At 45.0% G+C, this 25546-nt stretch overlaps 1 protein-coding gene across 7 annotated transcripts in view; it reads right to left on the bottom strand.

Annotated features, from left to right (window-relative positions):
- rgl1 (ral guanine nucleotide dissociation stimulator-like 1) overlaps positions 1-25546 on the bottom strand; it is a 428494-nt gene that overhangs the window by 18939 nt on the left and 384009 nt on the right. For 6 of the 7 annotated variants that reach the window (XM_085982333.1, XM_085982334.1, XM_085982332.1 and 3 more), the window contains 8 exons: positions 24007-24222; positions 22173-22276; positions 21377-21461; positions 10937-11026; positions 9585-9671; positions 8929-8961; positions 3720-3841; positions 1982-2071 (listed from right to left, as the gene is read on the bottom strand). In XM_085982333.1, coding sequence (XP_085838459.1) covers positions 1982-2071; positions 3720-3841; positions 8929-8961; positions 9585-9671; positions 10937-11026; positions 21377-21461; positions 22173-22276; positions 24007-24222 — 827 coding nt within the window. The remainder of the gene's footprint in view (positions 1-1981; positions 2072-3719; positions 3842-8928; positions 8962-9584; positions 9672-10936; positions 11027-21376; positions 21462-22172; positions 22277-24006; positions 24223-25546) is intronic. The other variant, XM_085982335.1, reaches the window with a different exon arrangement.

Genomic DNA, 25546 nt, shown 5'->3' with positions numbered 1-25546 from the left:
TAGTTGGTGAGTTCTCACCGAATAGCGCTGTGGAATTTTACACGTCCGTCTGAGGGGGCACACAGGACCCTTGGCTTAACATCGCATCTGAAAGACGGCACCTCTGACGGCACAGCACTCCCTCAGTACTGCACTAAGCTGCCAGCCTAGATTATATGCTCAAGTCCTGGAGAGTGGGACTGCGACCATTGTGCCCAGGCTAACATAAGCTAATTATCCCATGCAATTAACCATTTTAATAGGAGTAAATGTAGTCTACCCATTATATACCAAACATGGAATCGTTGTATTAAATATCATGTTCTATTTGTAGCAAGATGAGGCAGGAAAAAGAGAGACACACAAATATAATAAAGAAGCTAAAGTACCACTTGTAATGGAAAAACACTGAAACCCCCAATAACTTAACCTGGCAGCAACTTGGTGACAAATCTTCTCATGACTCGACATGCAAATCTAACCATCCCAATAGACTATTTTGAATGTGCTAGGTGACGGGGACAATTAACGCTGTTGGGCAAAACCATCGGAAAATGTAGTGGGGAATGTACAGTACCAGTCATTAGTTATAGAACAGCAGCAGCCAAAAATAGCTCGTGACTTTTGAATAGTCACTTGAAATAAAGTAGAGCATCAATTAATAAATGGCTTTAAGGAGCCACAGCACAGTGGGAATAACGCTCCACTGGCTACTCAAACTTTCCATTCCCTGCAGCTTGATCTATGGAAATAAGCATCAATAAAAAACCAATTGTTTGGCACAGATGGCTTGATGCAAACAGTGATAATTTAGCACTTCAAATCCCTGGTGTTGACATATTAAGCATTAAATGGCACAGGGGAGCAAGAGCGGATAGTTTGCCATCCCGCATTGCAGAATCAAATACACTGGAGCGCTCATTGTGGCCGTTAGAGAGTGACAAAAATTAAGCCATATAACATACATGCACATAAAACCCATAATGGTCATAGAGAGAGAAGATATACCAAGCAGTGATTAAAGTCTTTGTCCCCCTTGGTTTCTTTATACTATTATGGCGAAGTAAGACATGCCGCACTAGAGCCAATGCCTCTGCAAGATACATTAACACAGCATGGGTAACTACTCTCCCTCCGACTGACCCTCTACATGGGGAAATCCCTTGGCTGGTTCAGCCCTTGTTCATGGGACAGAAAAAAAATGGTATCTCAGCCTCAGGAAAAAAATCACACACACAGTGTTACTATATTAACTTGTACATAGGAGCATATCTGAGTACAGTACTGGAGCTTCAAACAATGAATGACTAAAGATAAAGTAGCAAGATAGAGGATTTTTTTCTGCTGTTTGCTGACCCACATGAAACCAGAAAAATCTTCAGAAAAAAGTGGAATGTAAATTTGATTTTCATTAAAATATTTGAACCACTTCAGGTTCCATTATGTAGGCTCACAGCTATGTGCAAAGTCCTTTCATTTTAATCCTTTTTTGTTCTCCCTCTTGTAAATGCAAATTTGAAAAGATGAAATCTAGCCATGTTGCATAAGCTGCAATCAGTGGATACTGGGAGAGGGACAATTCATAGGAATTGCTACACGAAAAAAGACCAAGGTTCATCTAGTTCGCCTTCTGCCATCCTGGAAGTCACATGATACAATGATAGTGGAGTTGTTGACTAATTGTAGCAATCAATTTCTATCAATTAGTCGAGAACAGACCCAGACATGAGGCGAGGAAAATCCTAGTGGTGGAGAGCTCTGGGTCCAAAGTCATCTGTTCCTCTCAACTATGTTACATTTACCACATCACATCTTAAATTACTCGAACTGTATCAATCAAGTTTTTACACTCCAGTAAAGCATTAAGGACTACACATCAAAAGGCTCCATTCATGGTGAAGCTGCTGTACATGATGTCTGTCCACTGATCCCTATAATGAAGGATGCTGCCCTCTGAAGTAACTAGATGAGATGTCTCCTCTGCTTATTATGTTACACTTACAGACTGAGGCGCTTGACCATACTCTTCCTGGGTTTTGGCGATGTGGGACTGGTATCGATGGCTGACTCTATTTCACAGGATATATTATAGCTGCAGGATGGCAGATAAACACACGTTTCAGACAAGTGAACGGAGGTCCTTGTTTAATGCTCTTGTCATTTTGGAGAACTTTGAAAATTTGAGAATTTGCATGAATGATTATTTCACTTCGGAAAGGCACTTATTTCTCAGGCAAGAGAACACCGCTCATTACTTTGATTAATGATCGACAGGGGCAACAACCAGAATGGTTCTTACTACTGGAGCCACAATCTTTTCTGCTGTGTGAAAAGCAGAGAGAGAAGTATATAACTCCATGGTGCCAGACATTCTCAGAGGAGAGCTGCCATTATCCATTGTTTTTGCAGGACACTCTGAGGGGGAATAAAATGGTCCAACCTGTACTTGGAAAATGAACAGTACTGGGCGCGTAGAAAGTGAACTGGCTAGTATAGGAAGTCGAACTTCCAGGGCTTAGAGGGATGGAATAAGATGCAGATTCACACCCACAACGAGCGCGTGGCCTCATCTGCGTTACTATGAGAATGCACACAGCTGACAATGGACACCTCGCAAGGAATGAAAGTGGAGGATCAGTCACCTCAGGTGGCGAACACTCCATGTGCGAGCTCTAACGACACCAAGATGAGAGAGCAGGTCCTGTTGACCAGCGGTGAAGAGAGAAGACAAAACACAGGAGGGGGAGCAGGAGTTTATGTTGTGCTGGTTTTTCAGCATAATTCACCAAAAATTGGCCAAACCAGCCCAACAGATCACTGAATTTCAAGCGCAACTTGCGTTCTGTGCAAATCGAGTCTCTGCGATCTTTTCCGCTAGTTAAAAAAAAATAAAAAAATAAAAATAAAAATAGCACTAGAAGCTGAACCCATCCACAATTTCTGCTAACCGCGCCCATTTGCTACCCTTTGAGGAGGCTCTTAAAATTAATTTTTTTTTAGGCGCAAGGACACAAACAGGCACCTTTTAAAAAATGTTTTTAATTTACTGTACACCAATTTAACCAGTATATGGTTCTGTATAGTTTTATTAGAGTCATTTTCAGTTATTTAAAATCTGGTTACTCACAAGTGGTGGACTAGACACCGATTAAAAATACTTGCGATAACCCCATTTTCGGCTGTATTAATAAAACTGCACCAGGTTACCACTAAATCAAGGAACATTTTTTGATGCAAACACTTTTTTTTTTTTTTAAATAGTTACTTTCTAAAACGCTGCTCAAGTGCACTGGTTCATGGCAGATTTTACGTTTGGCAATATGCAAATGTGTTTTTAAGCGAAAAATTGAGGGGAAAATAAAACACTTCTCAAAAGTAGCGCAATTTACGTCCGGATCACTGATTGTGCCTAAAGCGGAAACTCTTGGCCAGGTTGTCAAAATGGGGTCGCTGTATTGGTCGCCCATCAAGTCTCTCTATTTTTCCTGTAATTGTTGACTGAATAAGGTGTGTTACTATATACTAATAAAACACATTTTTTATAGCACTGTTATTCTTTGGGTAGCTCGCACTTACTTGCTAAGTCAGTTTCCATCACAAAAATTATTTGAAACCAGCGAGAGGAAGAGAGTAAATGAACTGGCTGGCTCACAAATGTTGAACAGCTATTAAAAAATCATACAAGATTACACATGCAGTCCATAATGGTTTGATCTGCACATTCTCGCAATGTTTCGTACCTTTCGTCATCAGTCAAGTATTGCTGACTGCGGAACCATTTGAGAAACCTCTGGTCCAGGCTGATGCAGTAGTTGTTACAAGCAGACTGCAACACTTTAATTTGCGCCATCACCTCAAACTCCTGAAAGAACATGGAAAGAAATGGTTAAAAAGAAATACTGCTACTGCTGTAACTAGTCAGTGGTACTTTTAAGAGGGCATAGTCCTGGCCACACACTATTTTAAAAACTCTCTTTTGTTTGCTGGCTAATCATTACAGTGTGGTGGAGCCACCAAAGGACTCAGAGCGGTTGTACATAATTCCTTTAACAGCAATGTAGTTACTGTCTGTGCCTGTACCTTTAATTACACTGTTTGACTGTACAATGCCAGTTACCTTTACAGCACGTGATGACGTCATGCAGTCAGTCACGTGATGCCCCAACGGCAGGAAGAACGTGATGACGTCACTCTCCTGATCAGGGGGATCAGTCCTCGTGGAGCCCTCAAGGAGAATAGACCTGTTATTGATGTGTCCTAGCAGTTTCCAGTTTAAACTCATTTGTTTTCATTAAAGTTCATGAATTTAATTACCTGAGTCGAACTCAGTCTTTTTGATAGGAACCTCCGTTCCTACATTGGTGACCCATACTTCTACGAACAATTTTCGTGGAAGATTCGACATGGACACGAACGCCGTCACGCTGAAACTGCCACAGTTCTGGGAGCAACAACCAGACGCCTGGTTCATCCAGGCTGAAGCCCAGTTCGCCATTCGGAACATCAATGCAGATCAGACCTGTTATTATTACGTGGTCTCCGCCCTCGGCAGCGCAACTGCATCCCGGATCATCAGCCTCATCGGTAGTCCTCCTACTGACAGCAAGTATGATGCAGTTAAGGCGCAGTTCCTTCAGGTTTTCGGGCTAACAAAGTCGGAGCGTGCTCGCCGGCTCATCACACTGCCCGGCCTCGGGGACTCCAAACCGTCCGACCTCATGAGCCAAATGCTCACGCTCTTGGGTGCTGAACCTTCCGGGAGCTTTTCCTCTACCAACTGCCTGAACAGGTTCAGGCTGCCCTGGCCAGCTCCAACATTACTGACTGCGCCAAGCTTGCGGCCAAAGCCGATAAGATTTTCACGGTTACCCAGCAGTGTTGTGCGGCCACGAGGCGCCCACCCCCCACAGACGCGGTCCCGGCTTCTCCTACAGCGGGCTGGTGCTCCTACCACACCCGGTTTGGCGCGAAAGCACGATGCTGCCGTTCCCCCTGCAGTTTTTCGCAAAAAAAAGGCGCAGGCGGCGTCCCTGGTGACTGATGACCAAATCTAACGGGCGTTCCACGGTGGTGATGGCTGTCGGTTCTACGGGGAAACTCCTCTATATCACCGATTCCCTCTCGGGCCGCCGTTTCCTATTGTGACACCGGGGCGCAGTGTAGCATTCTACCTGCGTCGAAGCTCGACACGCAGACTGGGAACCTCGGTTTTTCCCTCGTAGCGGCTAATGGCGCAGCTATTCGAACGTTCCAGAAGCGGCAGGTCGAAGTCTGTTTCGGCGGTCAGCGCTTCTTTTGGGATTTTGTCATGGCTACAGTCTCGCAGCCTATCCTAGGGGCAGATTTTCTGTGTGCCAACAGCCTGCTAGTCGATGTCCGACACCGCCGGCTGATCAATGCGGCCACCTTCCACTCGATCCCGTGCTTCCACGGTACCTCCATGGCGCGTTCCATTGCCTGTGCTTTTCCTCCTCCAGATGACTTCATGCGGCTCCTCGGGGTGTTTCCGGAGCTGACAAGGCCCACCTTCTCCTCTTCAGCGATGAAACATGGTGTTGAACATCACATCACCACTACTGGCTCCCCGGTTTATGCGCGGGCTAGAAGGCTCGAACCCGGCAAGCTTGCAGCTGCGAAGGCGGAGTTCGCCACAATGGAGCGGCTCGGCATCATTAGGCGATCGAACAGTCCCTGGTCTTCGCCTCTCCACATCGTGCCGAAACCAGGCAGCGGCTGGCGGCCATGCGGTGACTACCGACGCCTCAACGACGCCACCACTCCGGATCGGTACTCGATCCCGCATATCCAGGACTTCTCGGTCCACTTGGCGGGCAATACTATCTTCTCTAAAGTCGACCTCGTCCGTGGATATCACCAGGTTCCAGTGCACCCACAAGACATCCCGAAAACCGCTGTCATCGCCCCTTTTGGCCTCTGAGTTCCTGCGGATGCTGTTTGGCTTAAACAACGCAGCACAGGCGTTCCAGCGTTTAATGGACTCCGTTCTTCGGGACCTGCGTTTCCTTTTCATCTACCTTGACGACATACTCATCGCCAGTGCCAGCAAGGAGGAGCACATCTCCCATTTGCATTCCCTCTTTACGCGCCTCAGCCAACGCGGTTTAATCATCAACCCTGCCAAGTGCCAGTTCGGCCTGCGACAAATCGACTTCCTGGGACACCGCATAACATCGGACGGCGCCGTACCTTTGGTGATGAAGGTTGAGGCGGTTACTTCTTTCCCACGGCCGTCGACAGTCAAGGCCTTGCAGGAGTTCCTGGGGATGGTCAACTTCTACCACCGTTTCATCCCCAAGGCGGCTCAACTCATGCAACCCTTCTTCGGGGCCCTCAAGGGCAAGTCCAGTAAAGACCCAATCAGCTGGACAGCTGAAATGATCCAGGCATTCGGTGACACCAAGAACGCTTTGGCCAACGCAACCATGCTGGCACACCCACTTCCAGGTGCTACTATCGCCCTTACCACCAACACGTCAGACTACACCATCGGTGCGGTGCAAGAGCAATGGGTCAAGGCACGTGGCAACCGCTGGCGTTTTTCAGCCGTCAATTGCGAACAAATGAAAAAAAGTACAGCACCTTCGATAGGGAACTACTGGCCCTTTTCCTCGCCATTCGCCATTTCCGGTTTTTATTGGAGGGGTGCCCCTTCACGGCTTTTGTCGACCACAAACCCCTTATGTTCGCCATGGCCAAGACCACCGAACCGTGGTTCGCTCGTCAACAACGTCACTTGACATTCATTTCCGAATTTACTACGGACATTCAACATGTGTCTGGTAAGGACAACCTGGTGGCAGATTGCCTCTCCTGTGCGACGGTCCACGCGGTGCACCTGGGGATCGACTACGCCCTCATGGCGAAAGATCAGGTTTCGGATTCGGAGGTCCAATCATATCGAACCGTTCCCTCCAGCTTCCAAGCGACCGACGTCGTCTTCCAGGACGCAGGTGTCACGCTCCTTTGCGACGTTTCCATGGGAGTTCCTCGTCCCATAGTGCCAGTCGCATGGCGCCGGAGGGTTTCTGATGCCATACACGGGTTGTCGCACCCAGGGATGAAGGCTTCGCAACGACTCATGTCAGCCAAGTTTGTCTGGAAGGGGATGCACATCGATGTCCGTGACTGGGCTAATACTTGCGTCGTATGCCAGAAGGCCAAAGTCCAGCATCATGTCAAGGCTCCAGTAGCTGCATTTACTGTTCCGGAGCATCGTTTCCACCACGTGCATGTGGACCTCGTGGGGCCGCTTCCGCCTTCTCGGGGTTATACTCATCTCCTTACCACAGTGGACCGCACCACTAGGCGGCCAGAGGCAATTCCTTTGGTTTCCACCACGTCAGTGGACGTCGCTAGAGCTTTCATCTCCTGTTGGGTCGCCCGTTTCGGAGTACCGGCGGACATCTCTTCTGACCGCGGGCCACAGTTTTCCTCGGATCTTTGGAATGCTGTGGCTCAGGAGCTCGGTACCAAGCTTCATCGCACCACGACCTATCATCCGCAGGCAAACGGCCTTTGCGAGCGATTCCACAGGTCGCTTAAAGCCTCTCTTCGGGCCAGTCTTCAAGGCGCAGGATGGGTGGACAGACTCCCATGGGTCCTGCTGGGTCTCCGTACAGCGCCCAAAGATGACCTACAATCGTCTTCAGCTGAACTAGTCTATGGCCAGCCGCTCCAGGTACCAGGAGATTTCCTCCCTTCGCCCACAGAGCCATGGTCCGCCTCCCGGCAACTCGTTCGCCACCAAGAAGTGGCCAGATGCTTTGCCCCGATACCTACGTCTAATCACGGTTTGCAGACCTCCTACGTGCCACCGGGACTGAAGACTGCGGAGTATGTCTTCATCCGACACGACGCTCACCGGGATCCGCTCAAGCCTCCTTACACTGGTCCTTTCCGCGTCATCGAACCGGGTGATAAATCCTTTTTGGTCGACGTCGGAGGGAAACTGGATCACATCTCGGTGGACCGCTTGAAGCCGGCTCACCTGGACCTGGACCACCCTATCGTAGTCGCTCAACCACCCAAACGTGGCCGACCGCCCGTAGCCGCCGCACCTGATCAACCAAAGCTGCCTGACAACCCATCTGCGCTCGCCGCGCCTGCTCAGCCGCCACAGACTGCCAACGCATCCACTGGTCGTCAACTTCCTCTACCAGGGTATCGAAGTCGATCGGACAGGCTCATCAGGCCTCCTCCTTGCCTCACCTTTTCTGTTAAAGATAATTCTGGGGGGCGCATGTGGCGGAGCTACCAAAGGACTCAGAGCGGTTGTACATAATTCCTTCAACAGCAATGTAGTTACTGTCTGTGCCTGTACCTTTAATTACACTGTTTGACTGTACAATGCCAGTTACCTTTACAGCACGTGATGACGTCATGCCGTCAGTCACGTGATGCCCCAACGGCGGGAAGAACGTCATGACGTCACTCTCCTGATCAGTGGATCAGTCCTCGTGGAGCCCTCAAGGAGAATAGACCTGTTATTGATGTGTCCTAGCAGTTTCCAGTTTAAACTCGTTTGTTTTCATTAAAGTTCATTAATTTAATTACCTGAGTCGAACTCAGTCTTTTTGATAGGAACCTCCGTTCCTACAACAGAGTAAATTATGCCTCCAAGTCTCACTGCATTGTGAAAACAGCACTGATGTGGCAGCTAAGGGATGAATTCTGATACAAATTATCTAAGGATAATTTCAGGCCACTATTCCTCTCAAGGCAGTGCCTCGAAGACAGATCTTTTTAAAAAACATCAAGCACATATTTTAGAACCATAACAAACTGATAACGTTTCTTTTCTGTGGATCCTTTATTAAAGATAATATTTGAAAGAAATTGAGTATAAAAGTAGTGGCTGATCTATCGACCCACAACCCCCGCCCACATACATTTTTGAAATTTTTGTAAAGTGTAATAATTCATACAAACCCTTCGTCTCTTTTCAAAGTTGATAAAACCACCCTATAGGAGACAAAAGGAGAAAAAACCCATTAATTTGACTTGTAAAAAGGTTGGATTGTGCAAGATTATGGACTTGGATGGTCAGGGGTGAAATGCAAGTCATGTAAACTTGGTTCCAAATTAGTATGGGGTCAAGACTCAATCACGTGTACAATACCAATGGATGTAAGAAATGTACTGCCGGGTCATTATCTTGTACAACACACCAAGTCCTTCTGTGCAGTCAAATTTGTCAATATCAAGTTGACTACACAAGTGAGCAGGTAGTTGAGAATGAAATGGTGTCTTATATCCAATTAACAGAAAATTACCTGCACACAATAAGAACATGCAATTTATACAGACAATTTTTTTTTCAGGATATGGAAAAAAATATATATTCATAATCAGCTGCATAGTAATTTCCATGCGTCTTCATTCACAAACTGTTTGATTCACAGCACAAAACATCAAATTACCTAAGCCATGCATGTATTTCTCTAATGTACGACTTTGATCAATCTCATTAGTGGTTTCATTGTCACTTTGATTCTCATCTTCAAGCAACTTGCATTGATATGGTAACTATAGCAACCATCAGCAAGGAAGAATCCCAACATGTGGTAAAACATGAACAAACTTACTTCAACATAATCTGGAAGAGCGGTGTCCAACATTATCAGATCAGTCAAGAAAGTGCCAAGGTAGGGCACAGTTCCTTGCATCACACCCTATAAAGTAGAGGCAAATTTGTTCAACCCATTTTGAATGAGTTAAGCACCACATTTCTAAAACATACTACCCCCATACTTAACTCCTCCTCCTTAGTATGCAACTAAATCAATTTGCAACCAGAACAATGTGGCCATTTAAATACAGAATGATATTGTGGGATACAAAGCTAGACCCATATAGACCAGGAGGGTTCGGAGTTTGATCCCTTGTCCGTGCTGCATTAACCAATCTCAATCTTTGTGTCATTTTTTCATTTGAAAGTTGGGAGCTCTTCCACACGTTAGGAGTTATAAATGGCATTGCCCATTCTTGCTTATTGTGCACACGTCAAGTTATACAAATGAAAAGATGATTTGAAAATGTATATAATTATATAAATGGAATATAAAACAAACAAGATAATGCACAAAAAGCAGCATTGGTTGAATACAGCATTCTCTCTCCCAACCTCAAACTCCAGGCCACTCATTTATTAGTATCTATACTATATTGGCAAAACATTATATCATCCTCGACCACACTATTTTTTTTCTTTCCTATTTCTTTCTCCATCTCCTGAAGGAATTGACTGAATTCCCGGCTGGAACCTGGCACAAAAATAGGCTGTCCTTCATGTGGTGGCCTAGATAATGACTGCTGGTTGTCTATTCTATCAAACGGCATCATAGCTGTGCTCAATTGGGTCGTCACCCGATATTCAGATATACAACTTCCCAGCAGGAGCTGAAGCTAGCTTCATACAATTTTACAGCACAGAGGGAGGTCATTCGGCCTGCCGTGCCAATGTCGGCTCTCTGAAAGAGTTATCTATTTCGTCTCAACTGTAGTGCCCCAATTTCTGCCTGGGTGAACATCAGTATATTCAGCAGAGAACTGAACCAGGGTTCTGCCTTTACCCACTAGGCCATGGGGAAGATTCTGTGCCTACTACACTGGGTCCACAAATTCTATTATAAATCAACTGAAATGTAGAATATTTTGCACCTATATAAATCAATACATGTTTACATATGTTTGCATTAATGCAGTGCAAATATAGTTATAGCTTTTAAATTGTAACCAACCAAGTGAATGCTTTTAAAAGCAGCAACACTGGTTTTCTTAATAATTCCAAGGAGAACTGGTTAATATCCAAATTTAGAATAAAACTTCTGCATTATGCAAAGGTCAGTCAGACTTCAGTTGGAAGTGAGCACCTGAAGAGTTTTATATTTGAACATATTAGTCCACACCTGGTACAGAATATAAAAGGATGACTCACCATATCCTTCTGTAGCTGTAGCCTTTTCTGAGCCCGTTTCTGATTTTCTTTTACACTGCTGTCTAGATTTGCAAATTTTGAAGTTCCTTCCTGAAGGTTTAGGAATAAAACCAATTATTAGCACACGGCCAATTAACAATCTCCCATAACATCAAATGAGATAGGATCAGAAATTTCAGCTCAAAGGCCTTGCAAAGTTTTTATTACTTTTAAAATCTGAAGCCTTATGCCAACATGTTCCGCAAATTCTAACTTCAATTTGTGATAACCGGATAACAATGTTTTGGCGCAAAACTACAATTCACCCCATACCTAGAATAGTATGGCACAAAACTGACATTAATGCTGAGCCCATATACATGTATAGATTATAATACTAGATGAAGGAGGACATTCACTTCCTGGGTGAAACACCGATGACCATGAAACTGGATCTTCTGTTGATGAGAACAATAATTGCTGTGTGGCTTACAATGTGATCTGATTGAGGGTATTTACATCTCTGTAAAATGCTTTTAGAAACAAGATGTGGGGTACTTCAGAGAATGTAAATCACCTCTTCCATTCACAATGATACAAAAATTGACCGTGTGGTTGATAATGAGGAAGAAAACTGCAGGTTAGATGGGCAGAACAGTGGCAAATGGAATTCAATCTGGAGAAGTGAGGTAATGTATTTGGGGAGGGCTAACAAGGCAAGTGGATACACGATAAATGGTGGGACACTGAAGTGTAGAAGATCACAGATCCCTGAAGGTAGCAGGACAGGTAGATAAGGTGGTTAAGCCGGCATATGGAATAATTGCCTTTATTAGATGAGGCATAGAATATAAAAGTAGGGAGGTTATGCTCAAACTGTATAAAACACTAGTTAGGCCGCAGCTAGAATACTGCCTGCAGATCTAGTCACCACATTACAGGAAGGATGTGATTGCACTAGAGGGGGTGCAGAGGAGATTTACGAGGATGTTGCCTGGGCTGGGGAATTTTAGCTATGAGGAAAGATTGGATAGGCTGGGGTTGTTTTCTTTGGAACAGAGGAGGCTGAGGGGAAACCTAATTGAGGTGGATAAAATCATGAGGAGCCTAGATAGAGTGGCTAGGAAGGACCTATTTCCCTTAGTAGAAGGGTCAATAACCAGGGGGCATAGATTTAAAGTAATTGGTCGGAAGTTTAGAGGGGATTTGAGGAGAAATGTTTTCACCCAGAAGGTGGTGGGGGTCTGGAACTCACTGCCTGAAAGGGTGGTAGAAGAGGAGATCTTCAGCACATTTTAAAAATACTTAGATATGCACTTGAAGTGCCATAACCTACAAAGCTATGGGCCAAGTGCTGGAAAGTGGGATTAGGGTGGATAGCTCTTTGTCAGCCAGCATGGACAAGATGGGCTGAATGGCCTCCTTCTGTGATGTAAATTTGTATGATTCTATGAACCCAGTTTGCTGGGAGGATGTAGAGGAATTTTATAAAATGTTCATCTGGGGAGTACTTCAATTTTCCCGCAAGTTTTCAAAATTAAGTTGTTTGAACGGGGTAGTCAGTGAAGGCGATGCCTCAAACTGTATGAAAAGGATCAGATATGAAATAATGTCATTTTAGGGCATTTCTACAGTTAACAGCAAAAGTCATCGTCGCTGGGTCAAAATCCTGGAACTCCCTACCTGACAGAACTGATGGAGTACCTTCACCATACACACTGCAATGGTTCAAGGCGATGGCTCACCACTGCCTTAGAGTCGAACTAGGGATGGGCAATAAATGGTGGCCTTGCTAGTGACATACCCCAAGAATTAATTTTAAAAAATCATACTGACAAAGTACATATTCAAGTAATAAATATATTGAAATTGTGGTGTATGTAACTGTTCTACCTTTAAGAGAACTATTGTATGTAACAGTCTACCTTTAAGAGAACTATTTTAGGTATGGCACTATTTTGTTGGCTGCTGTATACTGTAATACCGACGGTGACCACACCGGTATATAAGTGCAGTGTCAGGATTTATTGGGCAGATTCGCCCTGACCTTCGAATAGTAAAGTCCTGTTTTAAGTTACTCTTGTAGTCTGTGTATTAATTCAATATACAACCCACAGACTTTACAGTGGCGACGAGTTCGATCTTACCCTGCGGCAACAATACTTCCGAAGCAGTTATCGAGCGTCGAGAAGAGGCACCCGCCCTCGTCGTTCTGCTGAGAGAAAACTCGAGTCTGCAGAGCAAGAAAGGAGGAAGATTTCAAACACGAAGCCTTCCATCAGTAACAGGCACTGATTGTTCCTTCTACCACGGTGGGGAGTGCGCTGATCAGCACGAGAAGCAAGTCGGCCACGGTGACTGCGAGTAAAGGAAAAATAAAAAAATACACGAAGGAGAAGGGCGGTGGACTCGATCACGGTCGAGAGGGGAAGGAGCCAGACAGAAGTCAGGCCCAGAGGCGCTGAGACTGGGGCAGCGTGGAGCAAGGAAACCGCGGTACAAGCGGGCTGGGGGACGCAACGGCGTCGTGAGTCAGCTAGACCATGACCAGCGAAAAAGGCCGGGCAGCGACCGAGGCCGCGAAGCGCTGCGACGGGATCGTAAGGCGCGGGAAGATATAAAAATAAATAAACCGCGGAGAACTCAGCCGCAGCCGGGGAGGAAAGCACGGACTGCGAGAGGGCTGGGAGGGCGATTGGAAGCCCGAGCGAGCGGGAGAGACAGAGCCCGAGTAAGGGAGACTGAGCGAGGTCCAGCCAGCGGCTGAAACTGTTCGCCGTCAACGGGGTGACTGAGCGAGATCCAGCCCAGCGGCTGAAACTGTTTGCCGTCAACGGGGTGTACCCAGCACCGGTTGCCCTGCCGAGAAAAGGGAGCGCACTGAAGCCGACGCGCAGGCTGCGAACCCTGGAAGCCAGCGGCCGTCGCCCGAAAGGGAAGCTTACCTTTCCAGCCAGGGGAAGAAACGCGGGAAGCCGCCAGTAAGCGCGGGAAGCCGCCAGTAGGCGGGGAAGAAGGCAGAAGCGGGGAACCGCCATTTTAAAAGTGGGCGGGGAAAGAAGATAAGAGCGGGAAACCGCCATCTTGAAAAAAAAAAATTTAAAGGAGTATTTCGTTGTTGTTTATCAGAAAGATGCCTAAGCGTGGTAACATCAACGATTTCAATTCCGAGGTAGAAGATTGGGCCACGTATGTAGAACGCATCGAGATATATTGTAAGGCCAATAAGATAGCAAACTATGAGAAAGCTACAACCTTACTAAACTCAATGGGTGCGAAGACATACGGGTTATTGAAGCATCTTCTATCACCAGCTAAACCGGCGGATCAGTCTTTCGCTAATATTGTTGCTGTCCTGAAGGATCATTTTAACCCCGCACCGCTGATGTTAGCGGAACGATCTAAATTTTACGTGAGAACGCAACGAAAAGAGGAAAGCAACACGGAGTACCTGGTTGAACTGCGTAGGCTAGCAAAAGACTGTCAGTTTGGGGTAAATCTGACAGAGGCACTAAGAGACAAGTTCGTGTGCGGAATGTCGAAGGAAGGAACACAAAAACGATTGCTCGAAGAGAATGATCTTACACTCGACAAGGCTGTCCTGATTGCAGCGTCGTACGAAGCCGCAGCGAGGCACAGAGGAAATGCAGCGGAAGACAGCGGTACTCAGTGTGGATCAAATGACTTCGGGAACAACGAAATGTTATCGTCGTGGGAAGACAACACACGACCAGAACCAATGCTGGTTTAAAAACCAGGAATGTCGACAATGTGGCAAGCTTGGTCACATAGCTAAGGTATGCCGGTCAGGGAAGAAGACCAACAATAAGTCACCACAGAAGAAGTACAGAAAGGTACATGAGGTGACTGGGAAGAGTCCAGAGGAACAGGATTCGGACTCAGACTCAGACTCCAACAGCAAGGAACTGGATAGTCTGAGAATTCACAATGTGGGTAAAGAAGCTGACCGACAAACTATCTGGATCACACTACAGATTGCAAAAGTCCAAGTGAAAATGGAAGTGGACACCGGATCGGCGTTGACGGTCATGAATAAGCATGATTACAAAAAGTTATTTAAACATATTCCCCTACGGGACACGGAGATAGTATTGCAGACATACACGGGGCACAAAGTACACCCCATCGGGAAGATAGAAGTCAAGGTGAGATACAAGGACAAAGATCACCATAGGATGGACCTGTATGTACTGCCAGAAGGAGGTCCACCACTTCTGGGACGTGAGTGGCTCAGGAAAATAAAGATAGACTGGCATTCACTAAACACAATGGCGGTAGATTCCGGGAAGGAAGAGGTCAAACCTGAGCGGTTGTCCAGAATATTGGACGAAGCTAAAGACGTATTCCAGCAAGGACTGGGAACGCTGCGAGGAATTAAAGCAAGGATCAAGATTGCAGAACATGCAAGCCCAAAATTTTTCAAGGCCAGATCGGTACCTTACATGATACGACCTGCTGTGGAGGCAGAACTGGAAGAACTTGAACGATCAGGGGTACTGTCGAAGGTGGACTGGAGTGAGTGGGCCACGCCCATTGTTCCCGTCATGAAGTCTTCATCAAGCAACAAGCCAGGGGGACCGGGAAAGGTCCGCATCTGCGGAGACTTCAAGATCACGGTTAATCCGGTGCTTCACACGGTACAATACCCGCTTCCGCGGATTGAGGATATCTTTGCTTCATTGGCTGGGGGAAAACACTTCACAAAGATAGACCTGGCACAAGCATACTTACAAATGGAAGTGGAGGAAGAGTCACGCCAGTATCTCACGATCAACACACACAGAGGCTTGTATCGTTATAATAGACTGGTTTTCGGAGTAGCTTCGGCTCCAGCAATTTGGCAGAGGGCCATGGAGCAGGTCTTACAGGGTATTCCCAGCACGCAGTGTTACTTGGACAATATCCTGATTACGGGAGAGGACGAGGAGGAACACCTCACAAATTTGAAACTGGTGCTCACCAGGTTGAAGGAATATGGCCTTCGAGTTAATCGCCAGAAATGTGAGTTCTTCCAGAAACGAATCTCGTACTGCGGTCATGTCATTGACCGAGAGGGGCTTCACAAGTCACCTGACAAGATAGAAGCTGTCGTGAAGGCCCCCGCTCCGGAAAACGTATCACAGTTGAGATCGTTTTTGGGGTTGATAAATTATCACAAGTTCCTGCCAAATCTATCCACGATGCTGCATCCGCTGAATGCTCTGTTGCGGAAAGAAATACCATGGAAGTGGAGCGAGGACTGTAAGAAGGCCTTTCGCAGAAGCAAGGCGTTGATTACCTCTCAGGAAGTGTTGGCTCATTTCAACCCAACGTTACCTCTTCGTCTAGCTTGTGATGCTTCCCCTTATGGAATTGGAGCAGTACTTTCACACAAGTTACCAAATGGCTCGGAAAGGCCAGTCGCATTTGCGTCCCGATCATTGACCTCCGCTGAGAAAAATTATGCCCAGATAGATAGGGAGGCCCTCAGCCTTGTGTGGGGAGTAAAGAAATTCAATCATTACCTGCAAGGCAAGAAGTTCACATTACTGACAGACCACCAGCCGTTGGTGGCCATATTCAACCCTAACAAGGCCGTTTCCACCATGACTGCGCAAAGGTTACAGAGGTGGTCCGTGTTACTGGGGGCACACCAATATGACATCGAATACAAAAGGTCCAAACAGCATGGAAATGCTGATGGGTTATCGCGCCTACCGTTGCCGGTAGTAGAAGAGGCGGCTGCAGTGGACCCGGTAGAGTTGTTCCACTCATCCATAGTGGAATGTCTACCAGTGACAAATTCGATGATTGAAAATGAAACAAGAAATGACCCGACTCTCTCACGAGTCTACGATTTAACAGTGGAGGGATGGCCAGCACAGGGCGAACCAACGCTGCCAGCATTTTCGCAAAGAAAAGAACAGCTGTCAGTGTGTCGAGGAACTTTGATGTGCGGATCTAGAGTGGTGATTCCACCCAAACTTCAGAGTAAGGTGCTAAAGGAGCTGCATGAGGGGCATCTGGGTGGAGTGAAAATGAAGAACCTAGCAAGAGCGTTTGTGGGGTGGCCAGGTATTGATGGAGACATCGAAGAAATAACTAAAAGCTGTCTAGGATGCCAGAAGGTCCAAAACGCACCACCACAAGCTCCTCTGCATCCATGGGAGTGGCCCTCATCTCCCTGGCAAAGGGTACACATCGACTTTGCTGGTCCATTTATGGACTCCATGTTCCTAATCGCGGTGGATGCACACTCCAAATGGCCGGAAGTAATAAAGATGTCCTCCACCACCACGGAAAAAACCATCACAGTATTAAGGACCATTTTTGCCAGGAATGGCCTGCCAGAACAGATCTGTTCTGATAATGGACCGCAATTTGTGTCCGAAGAATTCAGGAAGTTCTTGAAAAGCAATGGGGTCAAGCACTACACGTCTGCCCCATACCATCCCGCCACCAATGGATTAGCTGAGAGGTTTGTCCAGACCTTCAAGGCGGCCATAAAGGCCATGGGTAATGAAGCCCTCAACTTGCAACATAAGGTAGATAACTTCTTACTGGCGTACAGGAATGCAACACATGCGGTCACCAATCAAACTCCCGCCATGATGTTTTTCAATAGAAGACTAAGATGCCAACTGGATTTGCTTAAGCCAAATGTCAGAAGGGACGTAGAGAACCGGCAATTCCAGGGCATGAATGAAAGGCCAACTAGATCTTTTCAGATAGGTCAACAAGTTTTGGCCCGGGACTACCGTACCGAGAAATGGCAGCCTGGAACTATTAGAAAAAGGCTAGGGCCACTGATGTATACTGTGGACATTGGTGACAGCATAATAAGACGCCATGTTGACCAGATCATAGGGTCAGCCACAAAGGGCCACCCTACTCCACAACCTTACACGGTTAATGTTGAAACAGAGATACCCAGAGCACCTACCTCCGATCTGGTAATACTGGAACCAGATGAACCTGGCACTGCCTTTCAAGCCGCATCGACCTTGCCAGAAGAACCTACTACCCCGCCGGAAACTACTACGCCACCGAGGCGTTATCCGGACAGAGTCAGGAAACCTCCAGAGAGACTGAATCTGTGAACTGTTTTGTATAAAGTTATATATATGTTATGTTAATGGGAAATAGTATGTTGTAAGCTAAAAAGGGAGGATTGTGGTGTATGTAACTGTTCTACCTTTAAGAGAACTATTGTATGTAACAGTCTACCTTTAAGAGAACTATTTTAGGTATGGCACTATTTTGTTGGCTGCTGTATACTGTAATACCGACGGTGACCACACCGGTATATAAGTGCGGTGTCAGGATTTATTGGGCAGATTCGCCCTGACCTTCGAATAGTAAAGTCCTGTTTTAAGTTACTCTTGTAGTCTGTGTATTAATTCAATATACAACCCACAGACTTTACAGAAATCATGAGCAATGCATCAATATTCCTTTTACATATTATTACAGGAGAAACCTTTACTAAACAGTTACATCATTTGAATTTGCATTTTCACCTATATATTCTTTAAAGAAACTCACAAGAGGAACCATCCTTCATGGTGCACATTTGCAACTACAAAAATAAGCTACTTTCGGATTCACCCCAGATAGAAATTGGTTCAATATTCAATACCGTGTGCTAAAAATAAAAACCATTCAATAGAAAGGCTGCTATTGTGTACCCAATTTAGTCTTCCATTAGAATATGCCCAAGGATAACGAAAGGTGGACAGGGAGCAAGAGACCGATGTGGTGGCATAGGATAGGGGAAATTCTGAGGCAAGCACCTTGATGGCAAGGTAGTCAGTCAGGACAAGAGATCTTATCGAGTTCAGAAAATGGAGAGTCTGACAGATTTATGCTTTTAGAACTCAGAATCATGATCTCCTAATAAAAATACTGCAGTTAGTCCTCTTCAAATACAGAACAAAAATGCTTTGACTATATCTGAAATCGATTAGGAATTAAACAGAAAATCCATGCTTTGACAATTTTCTGTTCTACAAACAATGAGCACCAAGATTTTTATAATTAACCAACACCAGGTCTAATTAATCACTTAGCAAGTGGAGGAATGAACCAGATAAAAGGAATGGCCATAATGAGAGAGTTAGGAGTGATGACTGATAACTTGGCTGAAAGGATGAGTTTTCAGAAGGTTTTTGAAGTGGAGAGGTGCAGGAAATTAAGGAGGAGTTCCAAAGTTGGGCTGAAGCAACCGAAGGCTCTGCCACCAAATGGTGCAGTGAAGGGAGGGGGTGAATAAAAAGAGTAGAGCTGGGTGAAGGGTTGGGAGGTGATACGGGGGGGGCGGTAGGAAGTTTCAGAGATAGGTGAGGCAAGGCTGTAGAGAGGTTTGAAATGAGTACTTTAAGTTCAGTGCATTGGGGTAAAAGACAGCCAACTTAGGTCAGTGAGGGGAGTGATCGACTAGCAAGACTGGGTACTGGCTGCCAAGTGTGAACCACATTTAAATTTATGGAGGCTAGACAAAAGTGGTTTTGGTGATGGAGAGGATGAGATGTTCAGCTCTGGGTGAAACAGGATGCTAAGGTTTTTCACAGTCCGGTTCAGACTGAGCAAGGGAGGGAGCTTCTGGCAGGGGCCAAAAACAATGGCTTCTTGGTATCTTATGGTAATGATAAACATACCAGCGGATGTTATATTGTATGCACAGGGCAGTTGGTTCAATGTTCCCTAAAACAGCACAAGATGCACTGAACAGTCGCTACAACTGGCAGAGAGGCCATTTCACGAATGTGGGATTTTACTTGATGTTCGTGGCTACTGTGCTGGCCATTCTATTTTAAACACGCATGAATATTCTATTATAGGAGATGCAGAAGCAAATTTAGGCCTCCTGGAAGTCCTGTTTCAGCTCAGAGTCCTTGCTGTCAGTCAGTTTAATGAAATAAGTAAAACTTAGGAAGGACTTTAAGATTAAAATACATATTTATGAATTGTAAGGTACAGTCCCCTAGCGATGGGTGCCATCCATCTTTAGAATATTACCATTTTCTTAAACACTAGCAAAAGCATCTGTACCAGTAGTTGCGCTATCTGCTTAGATTTGCTTCCCCCCTCCCCCAACCCTATTGAACACTTTAATCCAAATCAATAAAGGTGAATAACTTGCTTAAAAAGGGGAGGCCTAAACAAGGGGGAAAAAAAAATTCTCCTCAGGGAGCCAAGCATGGAAAACAGCTCGGCAGACATCACTGGTGGTGACAATGATGGTGGGGGGAGGGGGCAAGAGAGAAGAGGAGGAGGAGGAGGAGAAGAATATAGTTGTTGCAATTCCTAGAAGTCTAATAAACAATGTGTGCCATGTGCTCGAGGTGAATCATATTCTTTTTTAAAAAAAACAAATATAATTCAGCTGAACTGAATTGTTGTCGTACTGCCAAACCTAGCAAATAAAAGTTACATCAACTTATTTTTTGTTGAACGACTGCCGGGCATTGCACAATCAAACCAAGCAACACACACTTTAAAACAGGCAAGCCTTTCAAACCTCTCAATTTGATTGAATGTGTTTTGGTCTTTAAGATACCAAGAGCCAGGTGTTGCCTGCCAAATCCAAAATGTGACCAATGTGTATTCCCAGTACGGTTTGTTTTTTTGAAACTAAAGCTTTGGTATGCTTAGCTGTCCTTCAGAATATTCCTGTAATACCATCAAAAAACACTATCATATTTTTTGCCATGCAGACCAGAGAGAAGTAGTAGTAGTAGTAGTAGTTATTAAACTGGGTCTTGGCCCAGAGAGCATAATCAGCATTCTCGAAGTATATGGCTCTCTATAGAGGTATGAAACTTGCTGAATATGATGCCAGATGCTCTAATTTATGACTGTTTTGTACTAAAACTATATGAAATTAAGATAGTTACAATCTAAAATATTCGGCAAACAAAGCTATTGAGTATAAATATGTCCCAGTTCTCATGCAGCTACTAATCCTCATCATTGAGAATAAAAAAGGAAAAGGAAGAAAAACAGGTGATAATTTAACTAATAATTACTTATGGGAACTAATTAAATGTGCAAGTTGCTGCACCTTGGGTTTTAATTACAAGGCCCTCCCAGTGCGCAAAGCAAAAAGGAAAAAATGTTGGCACAAATCCCACTTTATACTTTGTTAGAAGAGTTCAAATTTCCAAGATAGATTCTTTCTCAGTGTTCATTACTACGGTTGCATCATTGGCATCATACCCAAGTTAGAAGTTTAATTTATTAAAAAAAGTTAATTATAATATCCACCTCCATTATATGTATCAAGACTAACACAAGGCTTTGAAGAATCGAGCCAAGCCAGACCACCTAGTACACAGTGCACTTATCCCCCTAATGCTTGATTGGCTGACAACACCCATGTGCATTCAGCGATCAGTTTTTTTTTTAAAACACTGAACACACCACGAATATGGATACACTGGGCCAAGTCCAACATCTTACCCTCATTAGCAGCTCTCGGCTGATCAGATGGTTATTTCGATTGGAGAATATTTCTGAAAGCTCTTCAAACATCAACATGCTGTCCCTAGTCAAGAGAATGAGACAAATTAGTCATGAGAGGATAGAGGCAGATTAACTAACTGCGGTCAAGGGTTCAGACGTGAAACAGGTAGCAAAAATAAAGGCAGGTGGTGCAGGGGTTAAGAGCTTTGCAGAACCAAAAGCAATGAATGGCCTTAGCTACCCTTCACCAAATCCCATGGCAGCAAGATAAACCTGCGAGAAACCTAAAAATCAGGGCAGGATCAAACGGTCTGTATCACAGGGATGAAACTACAGGCGCATGATTTAAAAAATTTAAGCACACTTCCTCGGAAGATGAAGGACTGCATCATCTCTGCGCTTTTAGCAACTCATACAAACCACCATCTTACATACTCATACAAACCACCATCTGACAAACCGAGCACAGCACATCCGCAGAGGGAGAATTTTGAGGCAAGTTACATCTACTAGATGATCAGTAATGGAATAAGAGAGTTTGAAAATTAAGCTGTTGAACAGTTATTATTCTACTGAAGACAACTGCTCAGCAACTCCTCATTCTCTAGCCAAAGGAAGACAGACTTCTGGCACTGAGCCAGCTGTTAGGGGCACACATGGTGCCTCTGGTAGCCCTGCCAACAAATCTGGGATCTGAAGCTCACCGTGCAAGGGCACTCAGGGTAGAATCTGCAACTCATCACCACCATATTGATTAAAAATATTACATGGCTATCTTGGAAAAGGAACTTACTTTGATACAGTAACCCAAGTCCTCTTCAATTTATAGATGGGGTTCGACTTCATGGCTGAAAGAATGGCACGGAGCGAGGAGAAATTCTTCATGATCCTGCATTCCTATTAGGAAAACAAGAGAGTACTGTGTAAATATCAGTGGCTCCTGGTTTCCTGGTACCTCAGGCTTTGAACTGTTCTACCAAAAAAGGGTCAGCTGTGAAAATAACAGCATTAAAAACAGATTTCATGGAAAAACATTTTCACATTTCTTGGGAACTCAAAGCTTGTTATTCACTTATTTTTCCTCTACGACAACCTTTTCAGCTCATCGTTTGCCAACTTTTGGCAGGTGGCCTACATGGTCATGGACACTGAAGGAAGCTTCAGAATGAATGATCAGGACGCACCTTTTTTTTGGGGGGGGGGTGCGGGGGAGGTGCTGTTGGGGTATATGAGGAAGTCTTCCTGCCCATTGTATTCTGCCGATAAATGGATAATAAATACTAATAACCAACATAAAAAGAGCAGAAGGGCAGGACCTGTAGCACAAGAAAATAATCTAAAGAAAAGCATATCAAATCAAAAAAGCTAGTGCACTTTTATTAGCTACACGTGGACTAAAATAAGACGGTCGATACAGAGCTAGCTAATCTCAGCCAGGACCGCAGCGGGAGTGCCCTCCATACCCTTCGCCCTACGGAGGAAGAGAGAAAAGAAACCAGTGAGGATTTCCACTCCTGACCTTTATCTAATCAAGCCTGTGGCAAAATATTATACAGGTATCAGGCGAGGACAGACCCGGTCTTGGACGAGATTTCTTCCCTTCCTCCCAACTACTGGTTAGCGTGCCAACATTGAGTGCTTTGGGCAAACATATAACGAACAGCCATTTAGGTGAGATGTTGGAGGGCAGTCCTATGGGCATGGGATCATATATCAGCAAGCATTTGGGCAGGCAGGGAGAAAATTGAAAATAAAATAGAAACATGAATTACAGCTGGAGAGGAAGGCAAACTATGCTATGCAATGTCCGATAATCAACTTCATTTTTGAAGTGCAATTAAAAACCTGAAATCAGTTTGCTTTCTTCCTCCACATAAATTATATGTATCTTTTATAAAATGTCAATCTTCAAATGCAGGCATTAACTCAGGGCATGAAATGTTAGCTATGTAACCCCAATCTCTTCCTCTGCAGAAGTCCTGCCGTTGTATTTTTCCTGAAGGAAATCAAAAGTGAATAAAGCTTCGACTTAGTTAGACAGGGCAGAGGTCTTGACCCAGAGCCCAGCCAACGATGGCTTTGCATTTTTAAAAATGTAAGATGATCACTGAAGCATTTTGTTAAAATCCAGACACATGGACGCCACATATTTTGTATAATTAAGCGATGCCTGACTACGATGTGACCACGGGATCTCTAATGCACAACAGCCAACAAAACAAATACAGTAATAGGCACTGGGAATTAAGGAGAGATTGTTAACCAGTTTACTCTGTTACTTAAAGCTAAGGGATACAATTTCTAGCAACAATTTCTTGTTGTTGAGGAAATATAAATTATACTGATTTAAGCTGCCAAGCTCTCAGCACTATAGAACTACAGAAATTATGAATGACCAGAATTTGCCATTCTACAGAAACCTTCAACTCCTCTTCGAAAACCTCCCTCCCTCGGGTCTTCTCTTCCTACAATCTAGTAAGTTTTCAAACCCCGAGCTTGGCAACACCTAATCATCTGGTCCTGATCTGCTTGGTCTTGGCTTACAGGCTTCTCTTCAACCTTGGTGACTTCCCACACTGTGGGGCTTTGGCCTCTCACCTAGGCTTAATGGATAAGCAATGCGTTACCTGGGCAATGTCTATCCACTTCTCGATAATTTTGGCTCGCTGCTGTGGCTTCAGCTGCCTGTCCCTCAATATGGTGCTGATGACGCATTTGGTGACAATGTTGAACTGGGCGATGGTGGCCCGGATGGTAGGTGCCAGGTGCTTGTTTTCCTTTTTGTCCCGCCGGGACCAGATGCAACCCAGGCAGTGGTGGGGGACAACTTTCTTGAACAGTTCCTGATCGGAAATAAAAAATAAGCTAAGACTAAAGAGGTTTCCATTACCATGGACCACTTTAACACTGAAGTAACAAATACAAATAATCCTGCATTTAAGGGTCAATTAGCCTCACTACTTTGCAATAGCACAGTTAAAGCTGAAAGGCATGGTTTGCAGCACATAGATATAATGTGCACAGTGAAATCAAAGATTATTTTTGAACAGACTAGATACTTTTCACAAACTGCATATGCTAAAATTAAAATGTTTGGCAACACCAACTATAATCACTAAATATAATTTGTTAAATTTAATTAATTGCAATGGAACACTGCATCCTACATATGTGGTTAGACATGGTCTTGAAATGAAAACTAAGATCACTGCCTGAACAGAAGCTTTGGGAGAGGTCAAAAACAAGATGAGAGAGAACAGCAACTACAATGTAGAAAACCATCTCCATTAGATTCACAGACACAAAATCAGACATAAATGGATGGCGAGTCAAAGAAGGCGATATTAGGATGGGTGACCAAAAGCTTGGTCAAAGAGGTAGGTTTTAAGGAGGGTCATAAAAGGAGGAGAGGCAGATGGAGAAGTGGAAATGTTGAGTGAGGAAATTCCAGAGCGTGGGGCATAGGCACAAGAGGCCAAAGTTAGAGAAATGGTGAGTTTGGGAGGGGGGTGAAAGAGGTTAGAGGGATAGGAGGGGGCAAACCAAGGGGGATTAAAAACACAAGGATGATCATTTTAAACTGGAGGTGTTGAGAGACCGGAAGCTAGTGTTGGTCAACAAGGACAGGAATGATAGGTGAATGGGGCCTGGTGCAGGATAGGATATGGACAACAGAGTTTTGGAGGAGCTCCTGGGAGGTCAGGCAGGAGAGCATTGGAACAGTCAAATCTGGAGGTGTCAAAGGCATGGATGAGGGTTTTAGTGGAAGATGGGCTGAAGTATGAGCAAAGGTAGGCAATGTTAGGGTGGAATTGAATGGTCTTTGTGACGGGATTGAATAGGACGCCGAGAGTGCGGACCGTTTGGCTCTGCCAGAGATGGTGGTTGGGGAGTGGTACACAGTTTCCGGTGGGAGCTTCCCCATGTTCAATAGGAGGAAATTCGTGGCTCATGCACTAGTTTCACACCCCAGCTGATTGTATTCCATTAAAATCGCAATGATATCCCACTCAAGTGATTGATTGTATTTTGACACGTTATATCATTGTAATAAAGAGTTTGCCAGCAAACTTTTCTCTCCTCAGTCTAACAGCACATTGGCAGTGGAGGGGGTCGAGAGAGATGGCAGAGAGGTAGAGTTGGGTATCGTCAGCATACATATGGAAG

Source organism: Somniosus microcephalus, chromosome 3, assembly GCF_052327205.1.
Source record: "Somniosus microcephalus isolate GS21.2 chromosome 3, FLI_Smic_1.0, whole genome shotgun sequence".
Lineage (NCBI taxonomy): Eukaryota > Metazoa > Chordata > Chondrichthyes > Squaliformes > Somniosidae > Somniosus > Somniosus microcephalus.
The sequence above is the reverse complement of the archived record's forward strand: the minus strand, read 5'-3'. Positions and strand labels throughout refer to the sequence as shown.